The following is a 27853-nucleotide window of genomic DNA, read 5'->3' on the forward strand; positions in this document are numbered from 1 at the left end:
GAAGCATTCATTATTTCATCGGTTTTGTTTAGTTTTACGCTACCTTTTTAAATTACTAGAACTCTAAAGATTTTGGTTTTGTTTATTTCAGGGATATGTTTGTATAATCTGCACGGAGAAGTGTCATCTGTATTATCATAGAGATTGCTGGAAGAGGAAGCATCTGAAGGTGTGAGCTTACGGTCTACATTTGCCATATCATCCGTTAGTGAAGAAACTGCTTGCCTCTCTGTTAGTTAGTTGTAAATGAGTCATGATATATATTATATACCTTGCCTACTCCATTTATCAAGAGCATCAACTATAGTACTTTGAGTTAGCTCTCATCTATGCACTATGTAAGATTCCTTTCATTATAGATCACTCCGTGTGTGTCATACCAGGCTTTGATGATTGTAGGTCAATGCTGGTTGCGTTACACCTGACTGTGATGGGACTATTCTTAGATGTTCTGAGTACGATGAACAATTACAGAAAGTATGCGAGGTGAGAGAGATATGCTGTCAGTGTTTCGTTTGTAGCTGTATATTATGAGTTAGCCTGGCTAGATTAATGAAGCGTACAGTCATATGTCGGCATAGGAGTGACCGTTTCGCACACGTTGAGAAATGTGAAGTACGAGCATACGAGGCGGTAATCGATGTGGCTGCTGGAAGACCGAGTATGTGAGAGGTCGCTTTTGAGAACAGCATCGCTGTTTTTATCGTTGGTTCAGTTTAAAAGGTTTTAAACAAACCGACTGAAAGGGATAGTGAAATCGAAGTGAAAAGTGTCAAACTTGAAGGAGATAATAAAAAATGAAAACAAAGGCAAAATTAGAATTAGGTTTTTTATAAGTTTAACACTTATTTTAAGTGTATGTTTAGTAAGCTAAATTCATTTGGGTTAAATTTAAAGTTCATGTTATTTTACGTAGTGTTTCAAAAGTTTAGCGTACCGAATGTGTTGCCATCTTGCCTATGTCTGTCTCGAAGGTAAGACATACAGTACTGTACATAATCATGTTACATTTTATTGCAGATCATAACCACTAGAGAAGTGTTTGTTACTTTTTGAGCATTGGTAGTGAATTGGAACAATTGAAAATGTGTTTTTCTATCGTAATATTCTGTTTTTTATGGGGATTTGTCTGAGGATGAAAACGAATTAATTTGTATTTATTTATTTTATATAGGAAATATTGCTTTTGAGATACAAAAAACTTGACCTGCAAGCTCACTCTCAGAATGCATTGAGCTCGGATGTCGAGGTATGACGGTACTCATGATATGTAATCTACGGTTAATGATGTGTATCTCACCGCAGGATAAGAGTGATACCAAATATTCAAAACCGCTAAAAGAAAAGAAAAAGGTTCTCAAGCTGAGGCCATCCAGTCTGGTGAGAATTGAGGGGATAGAGAATAGAAAGAAAGAGCGTAAGGCTAGACGGGCAGAAAGAAATAGATCAGGTGAGTGGGCCTTTAGCATTTTGTACTGTCTTTTTGGGTGCTTTTATTCTATGCAGTAAGAAAATATGAATTTTATGTTTCTGTTAATATATATATGTATAATATATTGTTGTTAATAGAGTGGAACCTCGGTAATCGAGCACCAGTTTGTTAGAAAACTAAAACCCATTTTGGAAATGCTTGACTTGGCCATTGCGTACTGCAAGGCAAGATTGGACACTCTAACATCGTTTTCATATTTTGCGATAATTTTCCTTGTTTAGTGTAATAGTTGTCCTCACTGTTTTCGCATTTGCCTTCCCCTTCTTTTCCTCACTCTTTTTGAACCCACCGTTTTGGACCCACCACAAAGTCGAAAACTGAACAATACATGAACGATCTGCGCGTGTCTTACTTCACTAAGGGTCTGAGTCGAATAGACACTTACCAGATTGTCGAGAAGTAATGGACCGAGAAAATTAGTCAAGAAAGGCTGAGGAATGCATTTGTCTTGATTTGGCTCTTTTTATTCTCACTCAGTCATTCTCACTCAGTCATTCTCACTCAGCCATTCTCACTCAGCCATTCTCACTCAGCCATTCTCACTCAGCCATTCTCACTCAGTCATTCTCACTCAGTCATTCTCACTCAGTCATTCTCACTCAGCCATTCTCACTCAGCCATTCTCACTCAGCCATTCTCACTCAGCCATTCTCACTCAGTCATTCTCACTCAGTCATTCTCACTCAGCCATTCTCACTCAGCCATTCTCACTCAGTCATTCTCACTCAGTCATTCTCACTCAGTCATTCTCACTCAGCTATTCTCACTCAGCCATTCTCACTCAGTCATTCTCACTCAGTCATTCTCACTCAGCCATTCTCAACTGGCTAATTCAAGCACCCGAAAACTCTCTTTGAATTCAGATGCATTTTCTATTACAATTTTTGGGCTGAGTAAGAAAAAAGTCACTCAAAGGTCACAGTAAAAGAGCACTTTTACTGTGTTTAAAAAGCTATTTTAAGAATCTTATGCAAAAGCTTTATTTGGTCAATATCATCTCAATTGTAACATTTTAATTTTTTTGTCTAAAAGGTACTCGATTTAGTTGTGAGTGGTAGTAAAACTTGACCTACACTACTCCAACCTGGGTAGTGTAACTTAATTTGATTATTTGTTTAGCAGTGGCAGATGCAGAAGATGGAACTGATCTCGCTGACAAAATTCTCGCTGCCGCAGAGAATCCTGAGTCTCCAGCTGCTGACCTCAGAAACTCTAACTTTATTGTCAAGCATAACAAGAGAGATGAGTTAGAAGTAGAACGTCAGTCTACACGTAGGGCTAATAGGAGAGTAAAATCGAAGCAAGTCATGTCATTAGAAGAGTTTTGCGGCCCTCCACTGTTCGAAGACGTGTCAAGGTAGTTTACGGTTTATTCTTCTTACGCGTAGGTCTTAACCTTTTGAACCTTGATGGCCAGTTTCGGCATTGCCTAGCGTGTGTCAGAAACCTTGATGGTCGGTATTCCGGCATTAAGGACTCAGAGCCTCAGAGGGTTGAAAGTTTCATCATCGAAATTAACCTGAGGACCTGCTATATCTAATATACGCAATCAAATTCATGTTTGTGTTAGATTCTGACTTGTCCTTTAAGATATCAGTAATATCTCTTAAACATGTATAAGCTTATATAAAGTGTCACGAAGTCACCGTTTCCAGCTAGCATCGTAGTGTCATCATTGTGGTCAGCCAATCAGGAGTCGTAGTGTCATCATTGTGGTCAGCCAATCAGGAGTCGTAGTGTCATCATTGTGGTCAGCCAATCAGGAGTAGCATCGTAGTGTCATCATTGTGGTCAGCCAATCAGGAGAGTTGAAGTAGTTTCTGTTGTCAGGCTAAATGATTAGTGTGATTGTGATTATTGGTGATTTTAGCAATCCCAGCTCAGGATCCATACCTATGCCACCACAGCTGCGGGAGGATGTGGCCAAATTTGACCAGGATTATCATATGGAGAAGCTACCAGTAGTCATTCAAGGAGTTGCTGTTGAGAAGCTTAAAGAAACTGTGCTAGAGTGAGTGTTTCTGTATTATCAATACCTACTACATACCATACTTTTCAAACTATTAGCCGCTACTTTTTTTGATGATTTGAGTGTTGCGGCTTATATAAGGGTGCGGCTATTCTGTGGCTTTTTCTTTCACCGCTAGGGCGCATTAACCAGAATCTCTGGTTAGTGCGCCTTTAGCGGTGAAAGATAAAGCGAAACAATGCCTAATGGTACTGTTCCGTTAGACACTATGTTAAAAAGCGTCTGTTAATACGAAACAGTGCCGTTAGGCACTGTTCCATTTTAAACTGGAAAGTTGCTGCCGTGTTAAAAAGCACCGTCTTGAGTTCTGCGGCCTATACGAAGGTGCGGCCTATGTATTGTTTTATTATCGTTTGTTAGAAAATAAAGCAGATTCGGCTTATATAGGTGTGCGGTTTATAATCTGAAACATACCGTACATAATCAGTTTTAGTACTTGAAGTAGCTCAACTTCTCTAACTCTGCATGATCAATGTATGTTTCTTACCTTTAGACGATTTTTCTAGGTTTTATTACGATATGTTGGAGTCTGGAGGACCAAAGAAGGCAGATTCAACAGAACTGTTGGGTTTCCTCGAGTATGAAAAAGCTGCCAAGGAATTGGTTGGTTTATAAGTCACCTTGTAGCTACATGTATTATTATTAGCAATTAAGTTCTACGAGAGTTGTGTCCTCAGTGTAGTGACGATCACACAAAAAATATTATCTTTTACCCTATAACAGTAATACAAAAAGGGCAGACAATTGTCAACAAAGGAGTTTTCTTTACTTTTAGGTCACATAATCTAGCCTGATAAGTTATGCTTTGGCTTCCTAGGTATAATGTGTTGTTAGTCTTTGTTAATATCATGATTCATATGTATGATTTCGTTTTGTTACAATTATTGACAGGTTGACCATTGTCACGGTCTCACCCGCTTCCTCCTTTCCTCGAACATGTTTCAACTAGTAGAAAACTTTATATGTGTGAACAGAGAGTCAGACATAAAGAAAGCTCATGAGGTGGGTTAATCTGGTGTTAGTAGCTTGGCTTGTTAACTTAAGATGATTTCAAATGGTACTATTTGTCCTCTTAGGTCTTTTGGATGTCATTAATGATTGATGGGTACACCAATGGAAGAAGATATCTAGAATAAACAAACGGACCAAGTTTAATCATTGGATTAGTTTAATTTTTGAAATGTGTTATATTTTATGCGTATTAAAACCAAAGTTTGGATGGACTTAATAATAGGAAATTTTTAAATTTTGTGTGTTGCCTGGTATTATCAACTAGTGCTCACAGCAATTCTGTTCTTATCCTTAAAGTTCAATACGGTTTTAAACTTTTGACATTTTTCATATTCATGACATTTTTAATAATTCTTCATTATGCTGACAGATGGTGGAGGCTTTGAGGAATGCTCCATACGGTGTCGGGGTCGTACAAAGTAATTTCAAGGAACAGTTAGATGAAGTCAGTGGGTTTAAACCTGAACGTAAACTTTACTCGGGCTATGAGGACACCCCAGGCAGAGCTCATAACTATGACAGCTATAACACACAAGAGCACTGGCAGTCTGTGGTCCAAGGCTGGAACGAGGCAACACGGGCTGATGATGCCTCTGTTGGAAGTCGGGAAAGAAGTGGCAGCACAAGTACTGGAATATCCGAAGGAGAACCCGAACAGCCCAGCGTATTTGAACCTCCCCCACCTTCTCTTCGCGAAGAATGGAAAAAATACCAAGACCAAAAAATAAGAAAATCACTTACAACTTTTGCTGAATCGGAGGCTTATATAGAGGCAGCATTCGCTGAACCGGAAGAGGTATCAGTTGCCGAAGAAGAAACTTCTTATCCCAATGCTTCAGTTGAAATAGTTGATCAGCGAACATTTTTTACAAATCCACCTTTAAATACATTTGCTACGCCACATCAACCCGCAGCATTACCTGCGCATTCCCGAGACCAGATGGCCTTTCCTAATTCATCAACCTCTGCTGACTCTTTGAGTAGCGAGCAAAACACCAACTCGGACATTGATTTTCCATCGGGTTTGTCTAGTAATAGTAATTCTAAGATGTTTGGTGTCACATATCTGCCCGTCTCTCAGAGTCTTAGTCCACCCAGCTTCTCGGACTCTTTGCACATAGCTGATGGGCTTTACTCTTCGTACAACCCTCTTCCACTCCTTCCTAGAAAGAATGTAGCTCCTATTGGAAGTTCATATTCCCATGATAATAATACGTTTGGGCTATCTCCCGGTCACTTCTCTTCGACTCCTTCCTGGAGTGGAGCTGCCACAGCGTCATCACAAGTGAGAGCGCAATCTGGTTCACTATTTGAGTAAAACTATTCATTACAATGCTTGTTAAACCTATTCCAAAGCCTTGAGAACGGATAGTGAAATTCTGCAAAAGCTTTGCCGTTTTATATTGTTATATAGCACTTCTTAATCCATGTATTCAACATTTGGTTATTTAAGTGGCTGCTTATCATTTAGAACAGCCAGTTGATTTTTATGCTTAATTTTATATCATCACGTTGTAGGGTTCTGGCTGCTCAAAGGAAATTGGAGTTAGCTTTGGCACCCAAACCGAAAAGCCATCATCTGGTGATAAGTCATGCAACACAGAATATGATATTATGTAAGCGCTTACTTAATCTTCGCCTATATGAAAATAATCAAGAGAATTGTGTTGCTAGATTTGGAGTTGTTTTCTCAGGTGTTCAATTGTGGGAGCATTTGCATAAATGAATATATTGCTAGGATATAATTGGTGCAATTTCATAACCCTTTTGCGTTTCATGGATTTTGCAACTTATTAAAAGAGATGCAAATGTCAAGGTCGCAAATTCAAATTGTCCGAACTTTAGAAGAAAGAGTTTTTTCAAATCTGTCGTACGCATAGTTATTAGAATGGCTGTTTAGGTTTTTGTGAATATTCCTGCTTTTTTTGCTGCAAATACTATTCCTTTGTATTTTGTTGCAGTTCTCACCACTTTCACATACATAAGGATCTTTGCTTTTGTTTTTTCTTGCTTTCAGGTTCGACGCCTCTTTTTCTTGCTTGCCATTCATTTCTCTTTAGCCCAGACCCATATCACCTTGGCCTAAACTCTCTCACTCTTTTATGGTCTTCATCATCGCTGCCATCAGAAAGCCCAGTGTAGTTCTTATCCATAGTCATCACCTCATTGCGGACTTGTATCAGCTCTTGCATGTCTATGGTAACAGGGACAGCTATGACAAGAAGGTTATGGAATGTCAAGGTCTGCAGCAGCGGAATGAGAACTTAGCTGATGAGCTGACAAGACTGAAGCAGGCGAGCTCTGTCAATATAAGTGACCTTAAAGATCGCCTCAACGATGCTATCGAAGCAGAAAAGGTAACTTATTGATTGTTCTAACGAGTTGTTGATTTAGGAAGGCATTCAATAGGTATAAGATTTTGTTAGAAAAAGCGTACTTTTGCAGGTAGCTGTAGATGGAATTAGAATGATTTTACTGCATTTTGAGATCTTTGCAAAAAAACGAATTGATTGACTGTGAATGTGTTGAAGTTTTTGTAGATGCAAGGAAATTCTGTTTCAGCTAATCGTGATTGCAAGGAACCTTGAAAACTTGTTCTCAGTATTAATGAACATTCACACGACATTTAGATGTTTAGTCATTCTTGTACACTCTGTAAATAGTCTCGTTATTATGCAGGTATAAATAGCCTAGAGTCACAAATTGCCGCGCCGGTACCAGAAATAAACAAACCACATTTTACAAATCGATCACGTAAACACCTGGTCATATGCCAGCTTTTGCTATTTTTCTCAACATATTTGATTACAAAACCTGTGTCTGTAAATCCTTAACGTAAACTGATATCTAGACATAGGTATTATCTAGAAAAGATTTGTAAAAGCACTTTGATAGCTATGACGCTCACATTAGTGGTCAGCTCAACTCCTACTCTGACCAAAATAGTTAATATGTGTATCTAGTTAAAACTGATGTGCTGCAATGACACCTGTTTTAGGCTGCCAAAATCAAATCTGATAAAATTCAACAACAGTCGGAGAAGGAGAGCAGGAAGTGGAAGGAAGAGAGGAAAGCTTTGACAGAGGAGCTCGCGACTGCGAAGCAACTCGCTGAAGAGTGAGTTTGTCAGCCAGTTCTTTGTCTATTTACATAAGAAACCCACAGATTGTGTTTAAGGGTGCTATTTTGGCAATGCATGCTCATTTTAAAAGACTAAATTTTATAGCCCAGTTCTGCGCCTTTGTTAATGTTTCTGGCTGTTGTTATCTATAACTAACCTCGGCTGTATTTTTTATAGGAAAAGACGGAAGTATGAGAGTTCAGAGTCTAAGGTTAAGGAGCTGAAAGATAAACTTGAAATGCAAACGTAAGTTTGGTTCGATCTCTTGTAGATGAAGCCCGACTAGTGTTACCTTGTTTCACCGTGAACCATACACACAGTTTAGTATCTCTTTTAGATTCCTGTGTGCTCTAGAGAAATTGCATGCTTGTTATGTTGAAAAATAATCTTCTGGAAAATTACTAAAAAGTTTTGTTGTACTTGTCATATTTGCTAATGGCTACTGATGTTTTTGTTGTATTTGGTGTGCTCTTCAATATACTCTGATATTTTTGCTGTGCTGTTTTATATACTCTGATATCTTTTAGTATTATTTTAGGCAGTAGGAATGTATGGCCTTATGGGAAATCAGTCTTATCTTTGCAGGCAGCAGCAAGATAAAGAGTTGGAGAAAAGAGCAGCAATGACTGAGCAGCATCAGGCTGCTCTGGATTTTGCTGAGCAACGGCTAATAGATGCTCAGGTAGAGACGACTTTTTTCCTTTCTCATTCAGATTTCTTAGTTGGCTGCCAACTTTGTCAGTGAGGCTAGTTTCATATATCTTTTACAGCATAGCGTACCGGATAATACACATAACAGTTGTTTTATAGAGCGGGCAAATACGGAGTGTTTTTTAAATGGAAATGGGAAATGTTTGCCCCCAAAAAGGTAAAAAATTCACTGTCGGCACTTTGAGATCTACTGGGATGATTCCAATATGCACACTATGCACACTATGCACACTATGCACTATACTCACTGTTTCGTGCAATGGCAAACTACTCTTTGCAATCACAGCATTAATGTGAATCGTCAGTCACACAGGAACTTTTACATCTCTGGCGTTGTCTTGTGAATTGTATGTGAACCAGGCCTTCGTTTATACTACTCTAGAGAACAGATTATGCACTCACGTTTAGTTAAGTAATCAAATACTGTAATAGATCTCGCTGCTGTGAAAGTTAAAGTATTGCATATCATTAGTTGGCTTTGGACCATATCTGATTAAGTTACATCCTTTACCAACAAGGTCGGTGCATCAGACAAGGTCGTTGCAGACAAAGATTTTTTGGAATTGTTACGAACAAGTTTCGGCGATGGATCTTCCTTCACTCATTTGCATCCGAGAATCATTCAAGTTCTCAACAGCTCGGTATAAAATTTTTGGCGTGGTAAAATGTCAACGTAACATTGAGTTGACATTATTCTTGCTAATACGCTTTTAATTTGAGAATGCCATTAATTGTTTATGGAATATAACACTTTGTTAGTAACAATTGGCGTGTCAGCCAGAGATCTCAGGTCTGTCATATATCTCCTCTCATGTCTTGTGTCTTCTCGGCGCTAGTTGTGACCGGATTTTCTGCCGTCGGTTGTTTAGGTTGAGGTGGTCAATGAAAGGCAGCGGTATGCACTCTACCAGCTTGAGGAGCTGCTGTCGACGACCAATAGGAGCATTGAGCAGCAGAAACTGCAGGTTCAAAGGTAATCAGTCTTTTCTTCATCTGGCGTGCTTCCAATAATTTGACCCTTTCCCCTCTTGAATGGAATGCACTTGAATGTAAGCTGTAGGTAGAAGTATTATCACAAGAAGTATGGATATATGAATATGGTCTCTCACCTGTAATACATGAGGAATTGTTTTTGCTCAATCAAACTATAACTAAGTGCGTGTATGTATTATGTATGGCTTATGTATTCAATTATCTGATTAGCTTATTCTTGCAAGAAGCCTGGTGACTAAGCCTGCTGCTGCCCTATAGTCTTGCAAGTATTAAATTCCCATTCAGCATTGTTATTTCTTCGAACAAGTCTCTTCTCTCACCCCCTATCTAAGGGTTCAGTCTAACAAAACATATTCTGAGTGGAAGTTTGGCTTGTACAATCCTACCTTTAGCTTGCTGATAAAATCAGTTTCTAATTGGATAAATTTCAGCTCTTTCATCTCCTTTTTACAAGATTAAGTGGTTCATTTTGTAACACGAATGTGACTATTTATTAATATTATTACATCTAAATAAGCATGCTTTTGAAGCATGGTCTGGCAAATTTCTAGGGCCACGAAGCAGCAACATTTATATGGTTATCTTTAGAGGTCAACAGAGGGGATGGGAGTAAATTATAATACGGTAAACATGAAATGGGAACATTTTCTAGTTGCACCTACAAATACCATCTCTTTATCACTGGTTCTTAACCCGCGAGTGCTCCTTCAAACTTGCTAGCATGCATGATAAATTCAAGTGTATATGGCCTCCAGACACGTTCGTTATCTTATCAAATATCCCTTCTATTATGCAACAAATGATTTAGCTTCAATACAAAGTCCTATTTGTGACCTTGATTGTCAGCTATCTTGTGAAAAGGATTAAGTAGGCCAAAGGTAATTGGTTTTCAACACCGGCTACTCCCATCAGCTGACGCTCATTGGCAACTCATCCAAGCCCTCGTTAGGTCATGTCATCACGTGTTGATCGAGCTAGTTGGAAATTAATGATTGATGATTAATTTAGAAGATGAAAGCTCAATCTTGGCAGCATAATCGGAATGTGCTGCCATTACTACAGCAGGCCACAAAAGTTGCATGCCTTTGGTTTGTAATAGTTTCTGACCTGTAAATTGATGTTATTTATTTTGTGGTTGTTTTTACCTAAACTTGCTGCTGACCATAGCCGCTACCTCTTCAACCTGTCTCATACTTTTCATACGTGTAGAATGATGCAAGGGGGAGGCACTCTTCCGAACATTGTTGTCAAGAATGCAGAGTTCTCTAATCAACGTCGAGAAAAACTGATGGCTGTTAAACGTGAGCAGGAATCGCTCTATGAATCACAAAGAGAAGCTATTCGTTGCGGAAGTATTCCTTTGTCAAATATCCCTAAGTTATCTCCTCCGAGCCTCATGGTGAGTCAGCTCTTTTATTACTTGAGTTGCTTAGTTAGCAAACGACTATTAACACTAGTGCCCTGGCAGTCGGGTGCGCCGCGAGAAATCGTCAGCTGTAATAATTGGCTGCACAAGTATTCCGGAATGTGTTGAGGCGATTGATCGCTGAAGGTGATGAGTGTTGGGTTGCAAGTTCGAATCTCGCTGAAAGCAATTTTTTTCTAATCCTTTAGCATGACTTCGGAGGGACAGACACGGCTCTTATTATAGTAAATTAGCCGAATGCCCAGCATTGCGCTAGTATTAAAATGGCTTATAAACACTGGCAGATAATGTAGTTGCCATTGGCTAATTTGAGTAAGCTAGTGTCCGTATTGCTAAACTTGCTAATAAATGCCCTGAGAGCAAGCTTTAGTGGTTTTGCTGGTAATACAGATTCCCTGTGCACATTTTTAACCCAGATAATGACTAATCGCCCAATTGCATCGCCCAATTGCTACCATTGTTTCTCGTGTAGCTTAATGGGTTAGCTTGTCGCCATGTGAATGGGAGATTCCAAGATCAAATCTTCTGCGTTACGAATTTTTCTTTGCTAGATTTTTGTCGCTATAGCTGGAGAGACACTGAACGACAACAGATGACGACAGACTTTGAGATATATATACAGTGAAACATGGATAACTCGCCCTCGGATATATCGAACACATGGTTAACTCGAATGGATTTGCTTGGTCCGTTCCCACGCAATGATAAATGGCTTTATATAACTCGACCTCGGCACCGTTAACTCGAACAGTTTTTTGCCGAATTCACAAACGTGGTTTCCGTTCAATTTATTTCGAAGGAGTTTCCACTAGTCGCGGAGCTGAGACTACTCTGCTTTCTTATCGAAAGCGCTTTTTATACGCGTATAGTGTACATATAATTTCCCCCATACCGTATAATGAAACCGAAAAAGAAATTGTATAAAAATGATTAATAGGGTCGCTAAGACGCTCGCTTAGTTACGGCCAAGCTATAAACGTTAGAAGGTATTAGCGATAAAAATTTAATAAAGGTAGACACAGCATGCAAAATATATATTGTAACTGTGATTATATGTGGATACATAAAGATAAAATGTCACAAATAGGCTCGTGGCTTCGCGTCCGCTACAACAGACATCCACTTTACGATGGCATCACGCAAGCAAAGAAAAGCGTGAAAACCTTCTGACAAACTTAAAGTGCTCGAGGAAATCGAAGCAGGACAAAAGCTATCAGCATTATCAAAAAGAGAAAATCTTCCAAAAGGTACAGTGTCAACATGGATTAAACAAAAAAAAGAATAAGATCGTTATGTGACCAAAATTCATCAAGGCTAAGAGATCGTTCAACGTCGCACGATGATTTGGGTGGTGTATTATTGGCTTGGTTTAGACAAGTGCGTAGTGAAGGCGTACCTATCGATGGGCCAATTTTGTTAGAAAAGGCTAACAAGTTTTTAAGGACTATAATAACTGTTTAAAATCTATTTCTACAATAAGTCACACTGTTGATCTTTGTCAAAAAATACCTTATCACAGACTACACTCGATAAGTTTTTAAATGAAACAACTGATCAGATGTAAAGCATGCTTTTTTGCATTGGTCATAAATGTTTACTTATGTCCAGTTTTAAAAATTATCAGAAAGAATAGATATTTTTCTATTGGGCTGAGATTTGTTTGCAGTTTTAGGTGATGTGACTGACAAGACGTTTTAAGATTAAAATTGGCAAAATTGATCTCGAGTAAAACACTCAGAAGAAAAAATGTCTTCTGAGCGTTTTAACCGCGATTAAGTTTTACCAATTTTAATCTGAAAAAGCTCTGGCAGTCACATCACCTAAAACAACACACAAATCTCAAGTGTATAAAAATATCTATACTTTCTGATAAATACTTTAAAACTCTACATCAGATGCCCTTTAACTTACAACAAACAACCTATACTTTAGTTTTATATATACATGTAGTTTGTATATGCATCTACTGATAAAAACATTCACTTGTGACTGTGCTCTGTTAACTTGAACGCTCTGATAACTCAAACACTTTCGCTCGGTCCCGTGAAGTTTGAGTTATCCATGTTTCACTGTATATATATATATAGATTGTAGTAAACATTGTTATGTGAAGCTCTGTGGTATGCTTTACAATGTATGTGGATTATGGCACTCAGCAGAGTTTGAGAAGATTTTGTTTCTGAAGCTATCCACGAATAAGCCGCTACAGGAGTAACCTTGAGTAGGCCTCGTTCACTCGAGGACTCATGCTAAAAGGAAGAGTGAAGCACCATATTGCTCCTTAGTTTATAAGGCATTTTTTGCCACAAACCTATGGCCTGGCTACATGTACACACTTATTAAATATATCATCGGTGTGTAGTGGAGCTATTAGCTATGGCTACAAACCTATGGCCTGGCTACATGTACACACTTATTAAATATATCATCGGTGTGTAGTGGAGCTATTAGCTATGGCTACAAACCTATGGCCTGGCTACATGTACACACTTATTAAATATATCATCGGTGTGTAGTGGAGCTATTAGCTATGGCTACAAACCTATGGCCTGGCTACATGTACACAGTTATTAAATATATCATCGGTGTGTAGTGGAGCTATTAGCTATGGCTACAAACCTATGGCCTGGCGACATGTACACAGTTATTAAATATATCATCGGTGTGTAGTGGAGCTATTAGCTATGGCTACAAACCTATGGCCTGGCTACATGTACACACTTATTAAATATATCATCGGTGTGTAGTGGAGCTATTAGCTATGGCTACAAACCTATGGTCTGGCTACATGTACACACTTATTAAATATATCATCGGTGTGTAGTGGAGCTATTAGCTATGGCTACAAACCTATGGCCTGGCTACATGTACACAGTTATTAAATATATCATCGGTGCGTAGTGGAGCTATTTGCTATGGCTACAAACCTATGGCCTGGCTACATGTACACAGTTATTAAATATATCATCGGTGTGTAGTGGAGCTATTTGCTATGGCTACAAACCTATGGTCTGGCTACATGTACACAGTTATTAAATACATTATTGGTGCGTAGTGGAGCTATTAGCTATGGCTACAAACCTATGGCCTAGCTACACGTACACAGTTATTAAATATATCATCGGTGCGTAGTGGAGCTATTTGCTATGGCTACAAACCTATGGCCTGGCTACATGTACACACTTATTAAATATATTATCGGTGCGTAGTGGAGCTATTTGCTATGGCTACAAACCTATGGCCTGGCTACATGTACACACTTATTAAATATATCATCGGTGCGTAGTGGAGCTATTTGCTATGGCTACAAACCTATGGCCTGGCTACATGTACACAGTTATTAAATATATCATCGGTGTGTAGTGGAGCTATTTGCTATGGCTACAAACCTATGGTCTGGCTACATGTACACACTTATTAAATACATTATCGGTGCGTAGTGAAGCTATTAGCTATGGCTACAAACTGATGCTACACAACGATGCGTTGCTTTGAGAAACAGGTTTACCAGTGAGAATTTGCTTCAGTTGTGTGAAGGTGATGACATCCTTCTTGGATTTTTTAGTATCATTATTGAAATATCTTCGGAATATCTGCGTTGTAACAACGATTTTTGATAGCAATAGTATTTGCACAGCTATTTGTATTTCTATATTTTGCTTGAAGAAAAATTGCTACTCGCTAAAGATGGAAACAACCAAGTACAAAGCTGCATAATGTATAAAGTTTGTGACAGAAATGAAAATATTAAAAAAGACTGGCCTCCGTAATTGCCAAAAATAATTATCTTAAATATTTTACAAACAAATGTAATTTATACTAATGACTTCTATTCATCATTTACAAGTAAAAATATCTTTCTCCATATATAAATAGTTGTTTGTGTGAAGCCCCATTGTTATTAGAAAGTCAATCTTACACGCAACTAGCTTAGATTAGAGTTAAAAATAAATAAAATTGAATCAAAGTTGTAAAACCACCAATTACCAATCAAAGATGTGACAGTTCTATTTCTACTGATGTAGATCAACACGTTTGTTTCAAAACGATGTCTTACCAATGCTTTGGCACTGAAAAGTCAATTTTTCTTCTTAGAGGTGCCTACTTGGCAATCGACATAGAGTTCACTGTCAAAGTAGGCACGTAATGTTAAAACATATTTGGGTAATTTTAGACCCAAGAATACAAATTCACTTGTACAAAGTGGTGCTGACAAAGGGGTGTTGACAAAGGGGTACTGACAAATGTTTACTATAATATGGGCCATGTCTGCTTGTCAGTATGTCTGAAGCCGCTGTTGGATGGTGGGGAAAAGATCACATCAGATGCGATTAGAACTCACAGCATTCAATTTGCTAGACTAACGCTTTAACGCTTGCTCCAGCATTTCCGAATAATTGTGCAGATATTTATTGCACCTGACTATTTCTCGCAGAACGCCAGACTGCCAGCGTACTAGTAGAATATGAAATTGGATAATCTAGGACAAACCTACTCATATATGTAGCGAGTAAAATTATATTTTCATTTTGAAAACATGAATTTGGAATCCTGTTTCAGAATATTCTTGGTCGTCGCGAATGGTAGAAATAGCAATTTTATCTGACATCCTATTTGTCCATAGAAATAAGTCTTGACCGACAGTGTGCAGATTTATGGTGTGAATAGCTTTGTAATCAATTGTGTTGGCAACTTTTGTCATTCATGTGATGCGTTCTGTGTAACATTTTACTAATTCTGCGAATAACTCGAGATGTAGTGCTCGAGGCACCTCTTGGCAGTCCATGTAAATATGGTATATGTGGTTGCTATTGAGACCGAAGGAGCCTGTGAACAACAATAGATTGTAGTTAGGATTAGTTGATAAGAGTCTATTACAATTCATCCCGTGTTGAACACTCTTGGGCTATACCATTCTATTATCAACATTTACTAGTGGCATTGCAGAGTATTGAAAATATCTGTTCTAGTGAAATGTTTTCACAATTCGGCTTGGCCATTGCGTACTGCAAAGCGAGATTGGACACTCTAACATCGTTTTCATATTTTGCGATAATTTTCCTTTTTCAGTGTAATAGTTGTCCTCACTGCTTTAGTATTTGCCTTCCCCTTCTTTTCATCACTCCTTTTGGACCCACCGTTAAGGGATACAGCAACACACAGTAGGAAATGTGTTTTAATGTGTACTTGATTTTGATCTTTGATTCCATCCTTTGAAAATATTCTTTTTAGTTGTTCTTTCGTAGACCCCTAAGAAGGTGGTATGTCACCATCTGCGCGTAATCTTAACATCGAGGTTATCGCTGTGCTCTCAAAACCTTCCAATTCCATTAATGGCATCAATTTTTATAGTTAATAATAGTATAAGATAATAATATCTTATAGTAATATCTTGTTAGTTTCATGTTGAGCTGTCAGTTCTGAAGATGATTTGACTTGGCAGAATAGATTCGTCTAATCTGTGGTCAACTGCATTATGACCAATAAATCGTAAAAACTCAATTTGAATGCAATGGCGCTCTATTTTTCAACCTTTCTCCTAAAGTGATGTTCAAATAGAGGCTGGTGTTGTATTTTTAAAATAACTCGCCAGAACTTGGGGAAGATAAGTTTAACGATTTTATGGTCGAAGTGATGTCACCTATATTTTGCAATCTCGTTCGGGCATAGTGACATTGAACCTTTTAGATACAAAAAATTGCCGTACTTCCGGTTTGTCGTAGGTCTCTAAATAAATATGCATTGGGAAGGCGAGAAATATTTTTACCGTTGATATTTATTGCTTGCAATTAACCTGTGATGACATTATAGCCTGTGTTCTTCCGTGTCCTGCTTCGCTATTTATTTCAGCTTTCAGTTTTTCATTTTCAAAATTTGATCGAATCTTTTCATATTATAATTATATTTAATTCATTGCACTCATTGATATTTTTGTTACACTTTGCAGCCAAAACTGGCTTTTTATGTGCGATAGAAGAGGAGTTATGGGCGTCAATCCATTGAAAACCGAGTTAACATAATCGTAAGGATGCTATCAAATAATACGCTCTAATTCTGCAAATTTAAATGTTATATATCATTCTATCAAATTCTACGAATATATATTCAAAAACAAGTGACATAAACAAACCATACTTATAAACACATGCAGAAACAAAAATTAACATTTTCGAACCACATATTTGCATCGTTTGCTCGCTAAGTTGCATTCTGATTGTAGCTTGCTGTTCTTCTGTCTGTTCAGTACCTTCCACAATGTCTTCTGACTTTAACTCTTCTGCACTGCTGAACTAGTCGATATTAGCTACCAAAAAACCTTTTGGCAGAGCAAAGCTTGTACGCGTTGCATTTCATGCAAATAATGATAACTTTTAGCTGCATGGTGCTAAGCACAACTTTTAGCCTAAAACTAGAGGTCTTATGGTCCAGTACGCCTTCTGCGGTCTCGGATTGACACCCGCCCTGTGCTGTTGCAGGGTAATAGGTAATGCACAGTACTAAAGATGATCATGATATCATGATTTAGGGTAAAAATCTGGATTATTCCAGCCGGTGAGATTCTGAAATTTTATTGTAAATACAGAGGGCAAAGTTTGATAAATATTAAGATAGGTCTATAGGTATGCTGTTAGTGGCTAACTCAGAGAGGCTGGTATGTAGCACACAAGTTCAAACGTTTGGTAATTGCTATGATAACACTTGTAGGAGATCATAACGTCGACGTCACTGCCCATACCTCAGCCGGCTATGATACCGGTAGGACATCAGCCAGGGATGCTACCTATGAACCCCCAACTGATCCCGAGGGTTAGTTTATTTACTATAAGCTTTGTATATGATTATGTCAAGGTTTATGGAGGGAAGAGGTCTAAAAAATTTAATTGGAACTCCGCTGGACCGAGTTGTCCATCCGGCTTTTGCTCTAAACCACTGCTCCATGTGAGAGAATAGAGTTATGCACAGTGTTGCTCTTTATCTCACAAGGCAGTTTCTTTGACAAATTTGGTTCGTAATTACCATCTGGTAACTGAAAAAAAATACAAATAGCATGTTGTCCAAGCCAGGCTTGATGCAGAAGACGGTGATTTGATATTTTCTTTCCTTTAGGAGTCGGCTGCTTTTTGTTGTTATTTTAATTTTACTATCGTAGTCATCATTTAGTTTTGTTCAAGTATGAGTCTGTTTAGATTGCTGAGAGGAAAACAACAAAGTGGCATTATGTCTTATGCAATTGTAATGACAGCGGTGTTTAAGCATTCTCTCACATAATGCGCTGAGTCATCCTACTACGATCGCCTGGTAATATGCTGACGTAATTAGCAGTAATTTGTTTCAACCATTTCACGGTTGGCCGCTCGTATCCTTGTTCGCTGTCAAACAACCTTGTGGACATTAAATAATGACCCCATTTCATATTTTGAACAGATGAGAAGCCAGCTGATGCCAATTCCCGGTGTAGAGAAGCGACTTGTTCAAGCTCACGGTGAAGCTGAGCAGAGCCGAGCTAGCCCTGAACCCAATCAAGGGTTGCAAGTCACGGCGAATACACCTGAGACCGTTGTATCCAAACAAGTCAACCGTAAGAATGTCGAAAATCAACTCATTCAGGATATCCAGAATGTCTTTCCACATTTATCTTCGTAAGTGCTGGCATAATGCCTAAATATGATTGATAATAGAATGTTTGACAACAGCAAACACATTTTAATATTGCTAGTCAATCGAAGTTTTCTTGTCACTGCATACTCTAGTAACGTAAACACGTACAACTTAGACCGATGTCATTATCAGTGGCAGATGACTATTTTTGGTGTAGGCCACTGGTTAGCTCAACCCTGGATGGCCTGTTGTTGGCTTATGTCCAGTAAGCTGTCTGCTTTATACTTACCTACGACCTAGCGGCCGCTGTGCCTTACATCACCACTGGTGGACACCCAGCAACTGATGTCCCAGATATATGCTCACCAATTAAAAAAGTTGAAGGTTTTATAATCCAATAGTTCTTCAGTTACAAGTATTCTGGCATCTTTTCAAGCCTGAAGAAACATATTGAACGGATATTTCTCGCTTGTGACCTGCTTCAAAATGAAATACAACCTGCTGAAGTTGAAATGCGGCGACTTTATCTTGTCTTTTACATGCTCTAATATCAAATAGTTTGTTGCGCAATTACGCTTGAGCAGTCGAATAGCTTGCACACTCATTCAATAAATAAGCATTCCCTCTTTCTCATTCGTTTATTCTATGATATAACATGTAAAATACATTTAATACTAGTACACTTGGTAGTCCCAGTGCACCGTGAGAGATCGTAATGAGTAATCAGTATGTCCATAATGAATTCATGATGTGGCAAGGCAGCTGTATAGTGGTTAGTGCGTCGATCTGTAACCCGGAGTATCTGGGTTCAATCCCCATGCGAGACAGTTTTTTCTAACGCTTCTAGCGTGGCTTCGAACAGACGATTGGACACTGCTCTTATTATAGCAAGGGTTTATGAACATGGGGAAATCGAATATGCTCGGGGTCGTCAGTTGCTAGTTGTGTGATGTGATTTATAGAGATGATGTGAGGGCGTACATAGCTAAACTGAGGGAGACTAGACAGGGACTGACAGGTCTCAAGTTAGCCGAACTTAAGAGGCATGTTATTGAACTCGTCCTGCAGTCGGTAAGCTTTCTGTCGTTCTTACATTTAGCGCTTTTTCCTGCTTCTTGCGAGCCTCCTTGTCTATACCTGTCTTCAAGATAAAAAGGGGTTGTTTTAAAGTTGCTGAAAATATAAAAGATTATAAGTGGAATTAAGGTGTGCAATGATAAAATGTTCTTTCAAACACAAAATTGCTCCCTCTCACAGACAATCATTGTGCAGCGGTGTACAAAACAAACTGGGCCCGTTTGTTGTAAAACTAAAATTCTCATCTACAGCATTGTTACCCATTGTGAATTTAGTCAATAACCATAAATTATCAGATGATAGGGGATATGAAAGGACTAGCAGGAACCCCTATAGCTTCCAACTCTCTAACTTCAAACCCCTCACTTAGTCTCCAAACCGTGGGTGTGAGCGTATGAGCTTTTTATACTAAATCCTAAAGAAATGCATTTCACATTAACATTGATTTCATCACTGTAGGTACAGTAGTGTTTGAAATAAACTGGACCCGTTTGTTGGAAAACTAAAATTCTCATTTGCAACATTGTAACTTATTGTGAATTTAGTCACCAGCCACAAATTATATATTAAATTAATCCTCATTTTATCCATATATCAAATATGTAAACCAAACAGCTGTAAAATTATGTTTTTGAATGATTTTGCAGAGTAAATTCAGAACATTTGATTTTTTAATGGTGTAAGATAACAACTTGTACAGATATGATCACACCGCATACATACACATGATACATTTATATTATTATTAGCTTATTTTATGTCATACGTTTGTCAAGAACATAAGTTTCTCCTCGCTGTGTCAGATTGTCGTGGACTGTGGTGACTGAAGTGTGACTAAACTGAGTATGGAATGAATTTGAGGAGCGAATGGTGCTTTGATATGATGGCTATTTTGTTCAATGAGGAAGACCATGTTTGCTCATACTTAAATAAATACCTCTAAGTGATAGTTTTGGGCCGCTGTCATATTTTGGACACCACAACTTGGCGTTTGACTTTTATTCTAGTTGTGACAGAAAGTGTAAACTTGGATGTTTTATTTCCAGATGTTTTAATGTAATGAATCAATAGACGAGCTTTTCTCATCATTTCGTTAGTGTTAGAAGTTGGCTAACTGCGCTACAAATTATGATAATTAACAAGATATACTATATTTCTCTTGCTGTAGCTCGCTGATGTTGATGCTTTGTCCTCAGTATTAGCCTATATCATGTTCTATGGGAAGGTGGTAACAATTCGTGTATTTTACATTTAGAGCTCTCAGCTGAGAAATTGATGAGTGATCTGTGGGAAGACTACAGTCAAGTCATATGGTGAGTTTTTAAACACTACTTAAACTCATAGCTTCTCTAGATCGTTAGTCTATGGAAAATCTTAGCGAAAATCTTAGTTCAGACGCATTCATTTCATTGGTAAGAGCTCTTCATCAAGTAAAAAATATTTATCTATACAAAAATATTTTTACTTGCCTCTTAACTCATTCATGCCCAGGCGCGAGTTAACTCGCCTATTTATAACGTTGCTAAGCACCCAACTCGAGTTAACTCGTGTTTGAAATCTACCGACTCCTTGCATCGTTATTTTCAAATTATTAAAAATAGTTTCTGATTAGTTAGAAAGAAAATTTTCTGGCCAATCAGAGAAACTTTAAATTATGCCTCTATGACTTCCCTGGCAACAGTTATAACCAAATTAGTACACCCATCTCAATATCTCCCAAAACTGGAAATCACCGTGCTGACTTGAAATTCCATCGTTCGCGATATTTTTTTTTCAACTCCAGGAGTAAATATGCAGATTCAGAAGTGGTAAGACATTGAAAGACTGCATAAATTAAATTAAAACATCATTTTTAATGTTTCAAAGTTTTTATCAACTTTTAATTTTGCCAAATTGAATCGTTATGCTCAAATAAAAATGCAATCTTCAGGCTACCAGCCGCAGAGTCAGACTAACGTTATCCTTCAGTTTCGATAGGATCATATTGATTCTTAGAGCTGTTTATGAATTCTGAAAAGTCAAGAACAGAGTTGTTGAACATATTTTTATTATTTGAAACATTTTCATGACGTTTTATTTGAGTTACAATGGCATATAGATTTGCTATGCTTTTGTTTGAAGGATGATACTCGTGAGAAAATGTTAAAGTTTCATGGTTTTCATGTTCATGACTAACTGCATATGTATCAATAATACTCATAACTATGTATTATGTGTAATAAATAAGTAATTTCAGTCAAACTTTGTATATTTTGCCACTTTTATGGTGCAAATCTAACTTTGTTTCAGAAAATGACAATTTTTTCAAAATTGGAGATTTCCTGAAACTACCTTCTTTGAGGCATGAATTTACATAAAAGAGATATGAGTTGTCTATATTAATATGATATAATTTGAAAGAAAAGACTTGGCTGGTTCTTGTGAAATTTGAATGAGTAAATTATCTCAAGTCTGTCTCCTGTAGTAGTAATTTGAATTACGCAACTTCTTGAAAAATTAGCGGTATCTGGGGCTAATCGTCTAGAAATTAGTCGGGTGCGAATGAGTTAAGAACCCTGGTTACATCGTGAGCCTTAAACGTTTAATGATATTTTGAAGTGATGTTAAAATCTTTTCAAACATTAGTTGGAATTTATGTCAAGCCTCTTTTGTTCACCAGCATTTCTATTGGTCAAAATCAATGACTTCAAGTGACCAAGAAACTTCTTTGGTATATACTCCTAGATGACCTGAATGACCCATTTGGCGTATATCCAATTCTCGCATTTTTGACCTTGAAAGTCGGGAAGCAATCTGTTTGATGTCATTAATGTTAAATCGAGACCAAAGCATCCTGGATAAATGTGAGAATTTGCTGGCATCAGGGCCTTGGCCAACCTATTGTTGAATGAAACAATTTGTATGTTTAGCAGCGCTTGATACCTACACCTGCCGGTTCTTCATGATAGGTTTGAGGATTGGAAGTTAATCAAACATCAGATTAAACAAAACTCAAATCATTCTAAAACCATATAAAGCAGCTTAATATAGAAGTTTTTAAAAGATAAAATTGGTGAAATCTCTAGAAATTATTTAATTTATATTACATCTGAGCTGTGTTATAGAATGTACTTTGTATAAATACGATATCTTGAACATACAATATTTTACTAACGTTTCTCGCCTTTAGTATATTTTGCGAGTTGCTAGTGTTTTAAGACAACTCTTTTGCCTTCCGCCTGCTAGTCTGCGGTTAAATTCCTTTCATCTCTATATCTGCTGGAGCTTAGTCTATCGATTTACAACCCTTTGGGGTTCCTAAGTCTTGGCATGCAAGTATTTTTAGGAAATTTTTTGTCTAGGATACATGTTTCTCTCCGAGTATTGAGTTGTACCTGACATACGATATATACGCTATAGTAATTTCACAGTAGTGATAGTTCTTACCGAAAGCTTAGCAACTATATTTGAGAGATGTTCAAGCTTGCAGAGTAGTGAAATTCACTTAGTTATAGGCTTAGAATTTTAATAACATTACATAAAGTGATAATCTATCAGCAACCGTTTTCTCTGAACAGCTCATGGTATTTTAGCTCTAGATTACGAAGATTATTCATCAGACAATATGGCTGGTTGCCAAAACGGTTCACTATTGTGTATGGTCTATATATTTTACTTGGTGACGTCACTGATATGCAGCTCTAAACACACGATCACACCTATCCATGTATATTAAATGGTGGCGTCACTGATATGCAGCTCTAAACACATGAACACACCTATCTATATATTACATGGTGGCGTCACTGATATGCAGCTCTAAACACCCGATCACACTTATATATATATATATATTAAATGGTGGCATCACTGATATGCAGCTCTACACACACGCTCACATCTATCTTACAACCCCATGCTTTTGCTGCCACTCGCTCAATTGGGGTGTACCAAAATGTTGGGTTTATTTTTTACTAGGGCGTGTTCATGTACACTATATTTCTTACTAGAGCGTGTTCATGGACACTAGATTCCTGCATCACTCGTGGTTTGATTTGCTTACAGGAAGTGTGGATGGTTTGCCAGAGAGGAAAGGCCTACGTGTTATTTAGAAGAGCGCCACACAGTTTTAATATACCTAAATGATTGAAGACATTTTGCTTTGAAAGCAAGCAGGTTTAATTTATTGATTTTTTCAAATGTTTGCCTAAGAAAGGCTGCTATAGGTTTCTTAGTTGCTTTAGCTTTGCTGTTTTGTGACACTCTCCGATAGATATTGTATTAGGCTGTCTTGATGAAAATATCACTTTCATGTGTTCATATTGATCATATTTTATTGATATACTCAATAAACTATAAAAATGTACATATTCAAAGCGGCGTAATATGTAACAATAATGATTTATAAACATGAGAAAACTCTACAAAGGGGCAAAATAGAAGTTGCCGGGAAGCAAAATGTATAGAGCAGTGGACAATGAGCTAGCCCGAGTGATTATGAAGATGCTCTTTTCCCAATTCATTTTCATAATCACAAGACAAGGAAATAGTCATATGAACGACTGAACTTGCAGCAGAAGAAAAGGTTGCAGCCAAGGAGATAGTTTAGATAGATAGGAATAGAAAGAGCGGTTACTATCCCGTCAGTGCAAACTGGTATTCGCTGAGGCTGCTGAGTTGTATAAATTTGTCCACTGCGCATCCATTTTTCATATCAAATTTTAGAATTCTGAACAGTCAACATCTACAACTTAACTGCTTGCATGTCGGAATGTAATTACCATTAAAAACTAGAACATGAGTCAATTCTGAAACTAACACCAAGACTTTGATTAGTAACTGATGGCAAGCTCTCATATCGGCTCTACATTTTAAGGGGCTTAGCTTGTTCCCATGTAAACTCTTCACGACCAAAGTGTCCATAGGCAGCAGTTTTCTGATAGATGGGGTCTTTCAACTTGAGCTCTCTGCAAACACAAAATTACAAATAAACCAGGGAGAATACAATATCACTACTTTCTAGACATTTGAAAATCTTCATTCTCTGATATTAAACAGGTATATAGCACCTGAGACAATGCTGAAAGCGGTTGAACGCAACTTACTTGACTATTTTCCCGGGCCTCAGATCAAAGTTGTTCTTGACTATCTGCAGCAACTCTGCTTCAGTCTTGGTGGAAGTGCCAAAGTGGAACACAGTGAGTGAAAGGGGTTCGGCCACTCCGATTGCGTAAGCTACCTGCGTAAAGGAACATAAACATAATAAATTTGTTAACAAAAATAGCTTGGTATATAGAGATTGAATGAGGACAGTTAATAACATACACAGTATACATGGGTGAAACATATGAATATGGCAAATTCTTGGCTGTAATCCCAAACACAGAAAGTGGACAAGTTTCCAAACTGTCGAATGAGACTCGTGGCCATGCTTTGTGTTGAGTTATCAAAATACATAATTGCTTTAAACACTCAATGAGCTCATCGCAAAATATATCTGACCTCCTGACCTGAGAAATACAGGCATTTTCACCCACATTTAAAAATTTAAAAGCACCAAATGACATGATGTATTCATCAATGAGGTGATGGATACTGTATTATGTAATCACTTCATTATGGTATTTCCATATGAATAGAATAAATCGCCACCGTTCAGCAGACTTACTTGAACAAGGCACCTGCGACACAAGCCAGCTTTAACAAGTGACTTCGCAACCCATCGAGCAGCGTATGCGGCCGATCTGTCAACTTTGGAGTAGTCTTTGCCCGAAAATGCACCACCTCCATGAGCACCCCAACCACCGTATGTATCGACTATGATTTTTCGCCCAGTCAAACCTGCATCGCCCTTTATAATGTAATCAGAAATACAAGATCAACAATAGGACAAAAGCTTGTCAATGCCTGCACAGAGAAGCGTATGCAAAATGCTCTAATAATCAATAATACCAGGTAGCATGTGTGCACTAGTCTTTGGTCAGTCAATGCATTTTGAAAAGCAAAGAGCAATATATATATGACAGCCAACATTGATATGTATTCTTTCACAGTTAACTTAGTAAAACTACCATCATTCCTACCAACACACAAACAAGATGATATTTTGGTACTCTGCTTAGCTTCATAATCTTGAGGCAATCTTAGAGTAGAAGCTAGCCACATATTTTCAACCACAAAAGCGGATCAACAACTGAAATTTATGTAATGCAAGGACAGAGAAAGTGTGATTGTATGTGAAATATCCATCACAAACAATACAGAATGTAACGAAAAACAACTACAATACGTTGTCAAAATATGAATGTATTGGAGAAATTTTAATATCGTAGTCTGGCGCTTTTGGTAAACGTGATTTAAGGGTTTCATACACCAAACACAAGTAAAACTGATAAATCAATAATGTTTTATAAATAATTTTTAGACGTTTGGAAACTAGCCTAAGAAACTTTAATATAGATGGTCGCAACAACAACTCACCATCGGGCCTCCAACAACAAATCGACCAGAAGGATTGAGATGGAAGATAGTCTTCGCATCCATGAGTTTCGCGGGAATCACAGGCTTTATAACCTTTTCCATCAAATCTTTCTGTAGCTGAGCTAGAGTAACATTCTCATCATGCTGAGCTGAGATAACTACTGTATGCACCCTAAGGGGGATGCATGCTCCGTCCTCAAACTTATAAGCTATAGTCACCTGCGAGAAAAGAAGGACAGAAAACTTGTTGAACTTACATCAAATATTCTTGTGTTACATCAGACAAACTGGTAAAAAAACCTTTACAGTTGTTAGATTTCATGACGTCAAAACAGACTACCCATAATTTCATGAGACTAATTAAAAAACGCACTTAAACAACAATTTTCATACAAACGGCTATACAAGTTAGGATAACTCGAACTATGCAAAAAATTGTAATGAGTAAATTGGTCTGATTTTTGGTTAGTCTAGATGGATAGACATGACATTTTCCCGTGGAACAACAATGAGCAGAGCAATTAACAAGTCAAACCTGGGTTTTAGAATCTGGTCTAGCCCAAGAGATCTCTCCGCTCCGTCTCAACTTGGCCAAACGAGCATTGAGATTGTGAGAGAGCACAACAGTCAGAGGCATACATTCTGGTGTTTCATCTGTAGCATAGCCAAACATGAGTCCCTGCAAAAGAACATCAGAACAAGTTATTATCAGCATGTCTCAATCTTTGTGAGTGTGTATCTACACAAAATGTTAATGTCCCATACATTAAATGTATTATCTATACTGTACACGCTATTTAACTACGCTACAAACTACGCAAATAATTAAATACACATAGAAGATCAAATGTAGATGTTCTTCGTTTTTATTAGAGCAGTGCATCAGCAATTACATACCTGATCACCGGCACCAATGTCATCATCTTCTTTGTCCACATGGACACATTGTGCAATTTCTGGACTTTGCTGTTCCAAGGCAACAAGCACGTTGCAAGTTTTATAATCAAAACCTTTATCAGAGCTATCGTATCCTATGTATTTGATGGTGTCACGAATTACTTTTTGATAATCAACAACTGCAGATGAAGTAATTTCGCCGAGAACCATGATCATACCAGTCTTTGCAGCAGTTTCTAAAGCACAGACAACCTAATCAATGCAAATCTGAAAATATATAAATCGTAAAACATTGCTGAGTAATGTTGCTATGAGAGGGAAAACTTACCGCAAGCAACCTTAGCATCAGGGTCCTGTTTAAGGTGAGCATCAAGAACTGCATCACTGATTTGGTCACAAATTTTATCTACAAATCATAACGTAATATCAATAAATCGCTACGATAACGGTGCTTACGACCTCAAAAGACATCCGTTGCAATTCGAATTACAATAAAGCAAGTTAGTCAATTCTAAAATGAGATTTACGTTTTAATAATATAAATTGATTTAGTCATTTTTTACCTGGATGCCCTTCGCCAACGGATTCCGACGAAAAAAGAAAGGTTCCAATGTCTTCCTCTAAACCTCCTGCTTCAGCAGCTTCGTGAAGGGCATCGACGTGGTGGTGGATTCCATTGAGTTGGGTAGACATGTTTAAAGCTAATTAAAATGGCACAACTTTTTTTCGTATAAAAATGTAGTATTTTTATTACAGAAATATATATTGTTTTTGGTAGTGTCGCGCTACCTAACCAGCGGCAAATGGGAAAAGAGGAGAAGTAGCGCGTTGCCTCGCAATTTATACACACTTGCTATGATGTCTGACTGTAGTAACACGAGGAGCGACCATCTTTTATAAGGACGAGAACTAGAGAATGAGCCGACTAACCCCGCCCTAGCATATCCGGCACGCGGTTAAAATTCTGAAACATCATTAGATTATTATCAACATGATTACATTGTAGTTTTATTATTCATGCTGGAAAATTAATTGCTG

General features: G+C 37.8%; 2 protein-coding genes across 5 annotated transcripts in view; one reads left to right on the forward strand and one right to left on the reverse strand.

Moving 5' to 3' along the window:
* Window positions 1–23804, forward strand: part of LOC137391183 (E3 ubiquitin-protein ligase TTC3-like) — a 54679-nt gene extending 30875 nt beyond the window's left edge. For 3 of the 4 annotated variants that reach the window (XM_068077569.1, XM_068077568.1, XM_068077566.1), the window contains exons 18-37: window positions 92–169; window positions 400–486; window positions 1306–1450; window positions 2612–2849; window positions 3363–3503; window positions 4028–4124; window positions 4413–4523; window positions 4903–5817; window positions 6051–6148; window positions 6739–6889; window positions 7531–7649; window positions 7831–7899; window positions 8239–8335; window positions 9234–9337; window positions 10567–10756; window positions 17489–17590; window positions 18209–18423; window positions 19345–19453; window positions 20715–20772; window positions 23504–23804. In XM_068077569.1, coding sequence (XP_067933670.1) covers window positions 92–169; window positions 400–486; window positions 1306–1450; window positions 2612–2849; window positions 3363–3503; window positions 4028–4124; window positions 4413–4523; window positions 4903–5817; window positions 6051–6148; window positions 6739–6889; window positions 7531–7649; window positions 7831–7899; window positions 8239–8335; window positions 9234–9337; window positions 10567–10756; window positions 17489–17590; window positions 18209–18423; window positions 19345–19453; window positions 20715–20735 — 3087 coding nt within the window. In that variant the 3' untranslated portion in view covers window positions 20736–20772; window positions 23504–23804. The remainder of the gene's footprint in view (window positions 1–91; window positions 170–399; window positions 487–1305; window positions 1451–2611; window positions 2850–3362; window positions 3504–4027; window positions 4125–4412; window positions 4524–4902; window positions 5818–6050; window positions 6149–6738; window positions 6890–7530; window positions 7650–7830; window positions 7900–8238; window positions 8336–9233; window positions 9338–10566; window positions 10757–17488; window positions 17591–18208; window positions 18424–19344; window positions 19454–20714; window positions 20773–23503) is intronic. The other variant, XM_068077567.1, reaches the window with a different exon arrangement.
* On the reverse strand, window positions 23746–27702 carry LOC137391184 (S-adenosylmethionine synthase-like). Its single transcript, XM_068077570.1, has 8 exons — window positions 27379–27702; window positions 27144–27221; window positions 26816–27051; window positions 26454–26597; window positions 25919–26137; window positions 25107–25289; window positions 24544–24677; window positions 23746–24405 (listed from the first exon to the last, which is right to left on the reverse strand). The coding sequence occupies exons 1-8, from the start codon at window positions 27506–27508 to the stop codon at window positions 24303–24305; spliced, it is 1227 nt and encodes a 408-aa protein (XP_067933671.1). The 5' UTR covers window positions 27509–27702; the 3' UTR covers window positions 23746–24302.
* Between the last annotated feature and the right edge of the window lie 151 nt (window positions 27703–27853).

Source organism: Watersipora subatra, chromosome 3, assembly GCF_963576615.1.
Source record: "Watersipora subatra chromosome 3, tzWatSuba1.1, whole genome shotgun sequence".
In the NCBI taxonomy this organism is placed as follows: Eukaryota; Metazoa; Bryozoa; class Gymnolaemata; order Cheilostomatida; family Watersiporidae; genus Watersipora; species Watersipora subatra.

Bases quoted from the DNA above. Each gene is read 5' to 3' on its own strand.
- LOC137391184 (XM_068077570.1), bottom strand. From the start codon at position 27,508: ATGTCTACCCAACTCAATGGAATCCACCACCACGTCGATGCCCTTCAC. The intron at 27,052-27,143 runs GTAAGTTTTCCC...TCTGTGCTTTAG, and splicing joins TGATGCTAAGGTTGCTTGCG to AAACTGCTGCAAAGACTGGT. The intron at 26,138-26,453 runs GTTTGACTTGTT...CTTTTCTCGCAG, and splicing joins GACCAGATTCTAAAACCCAG to GTGACTATAGCTTATAAGTT.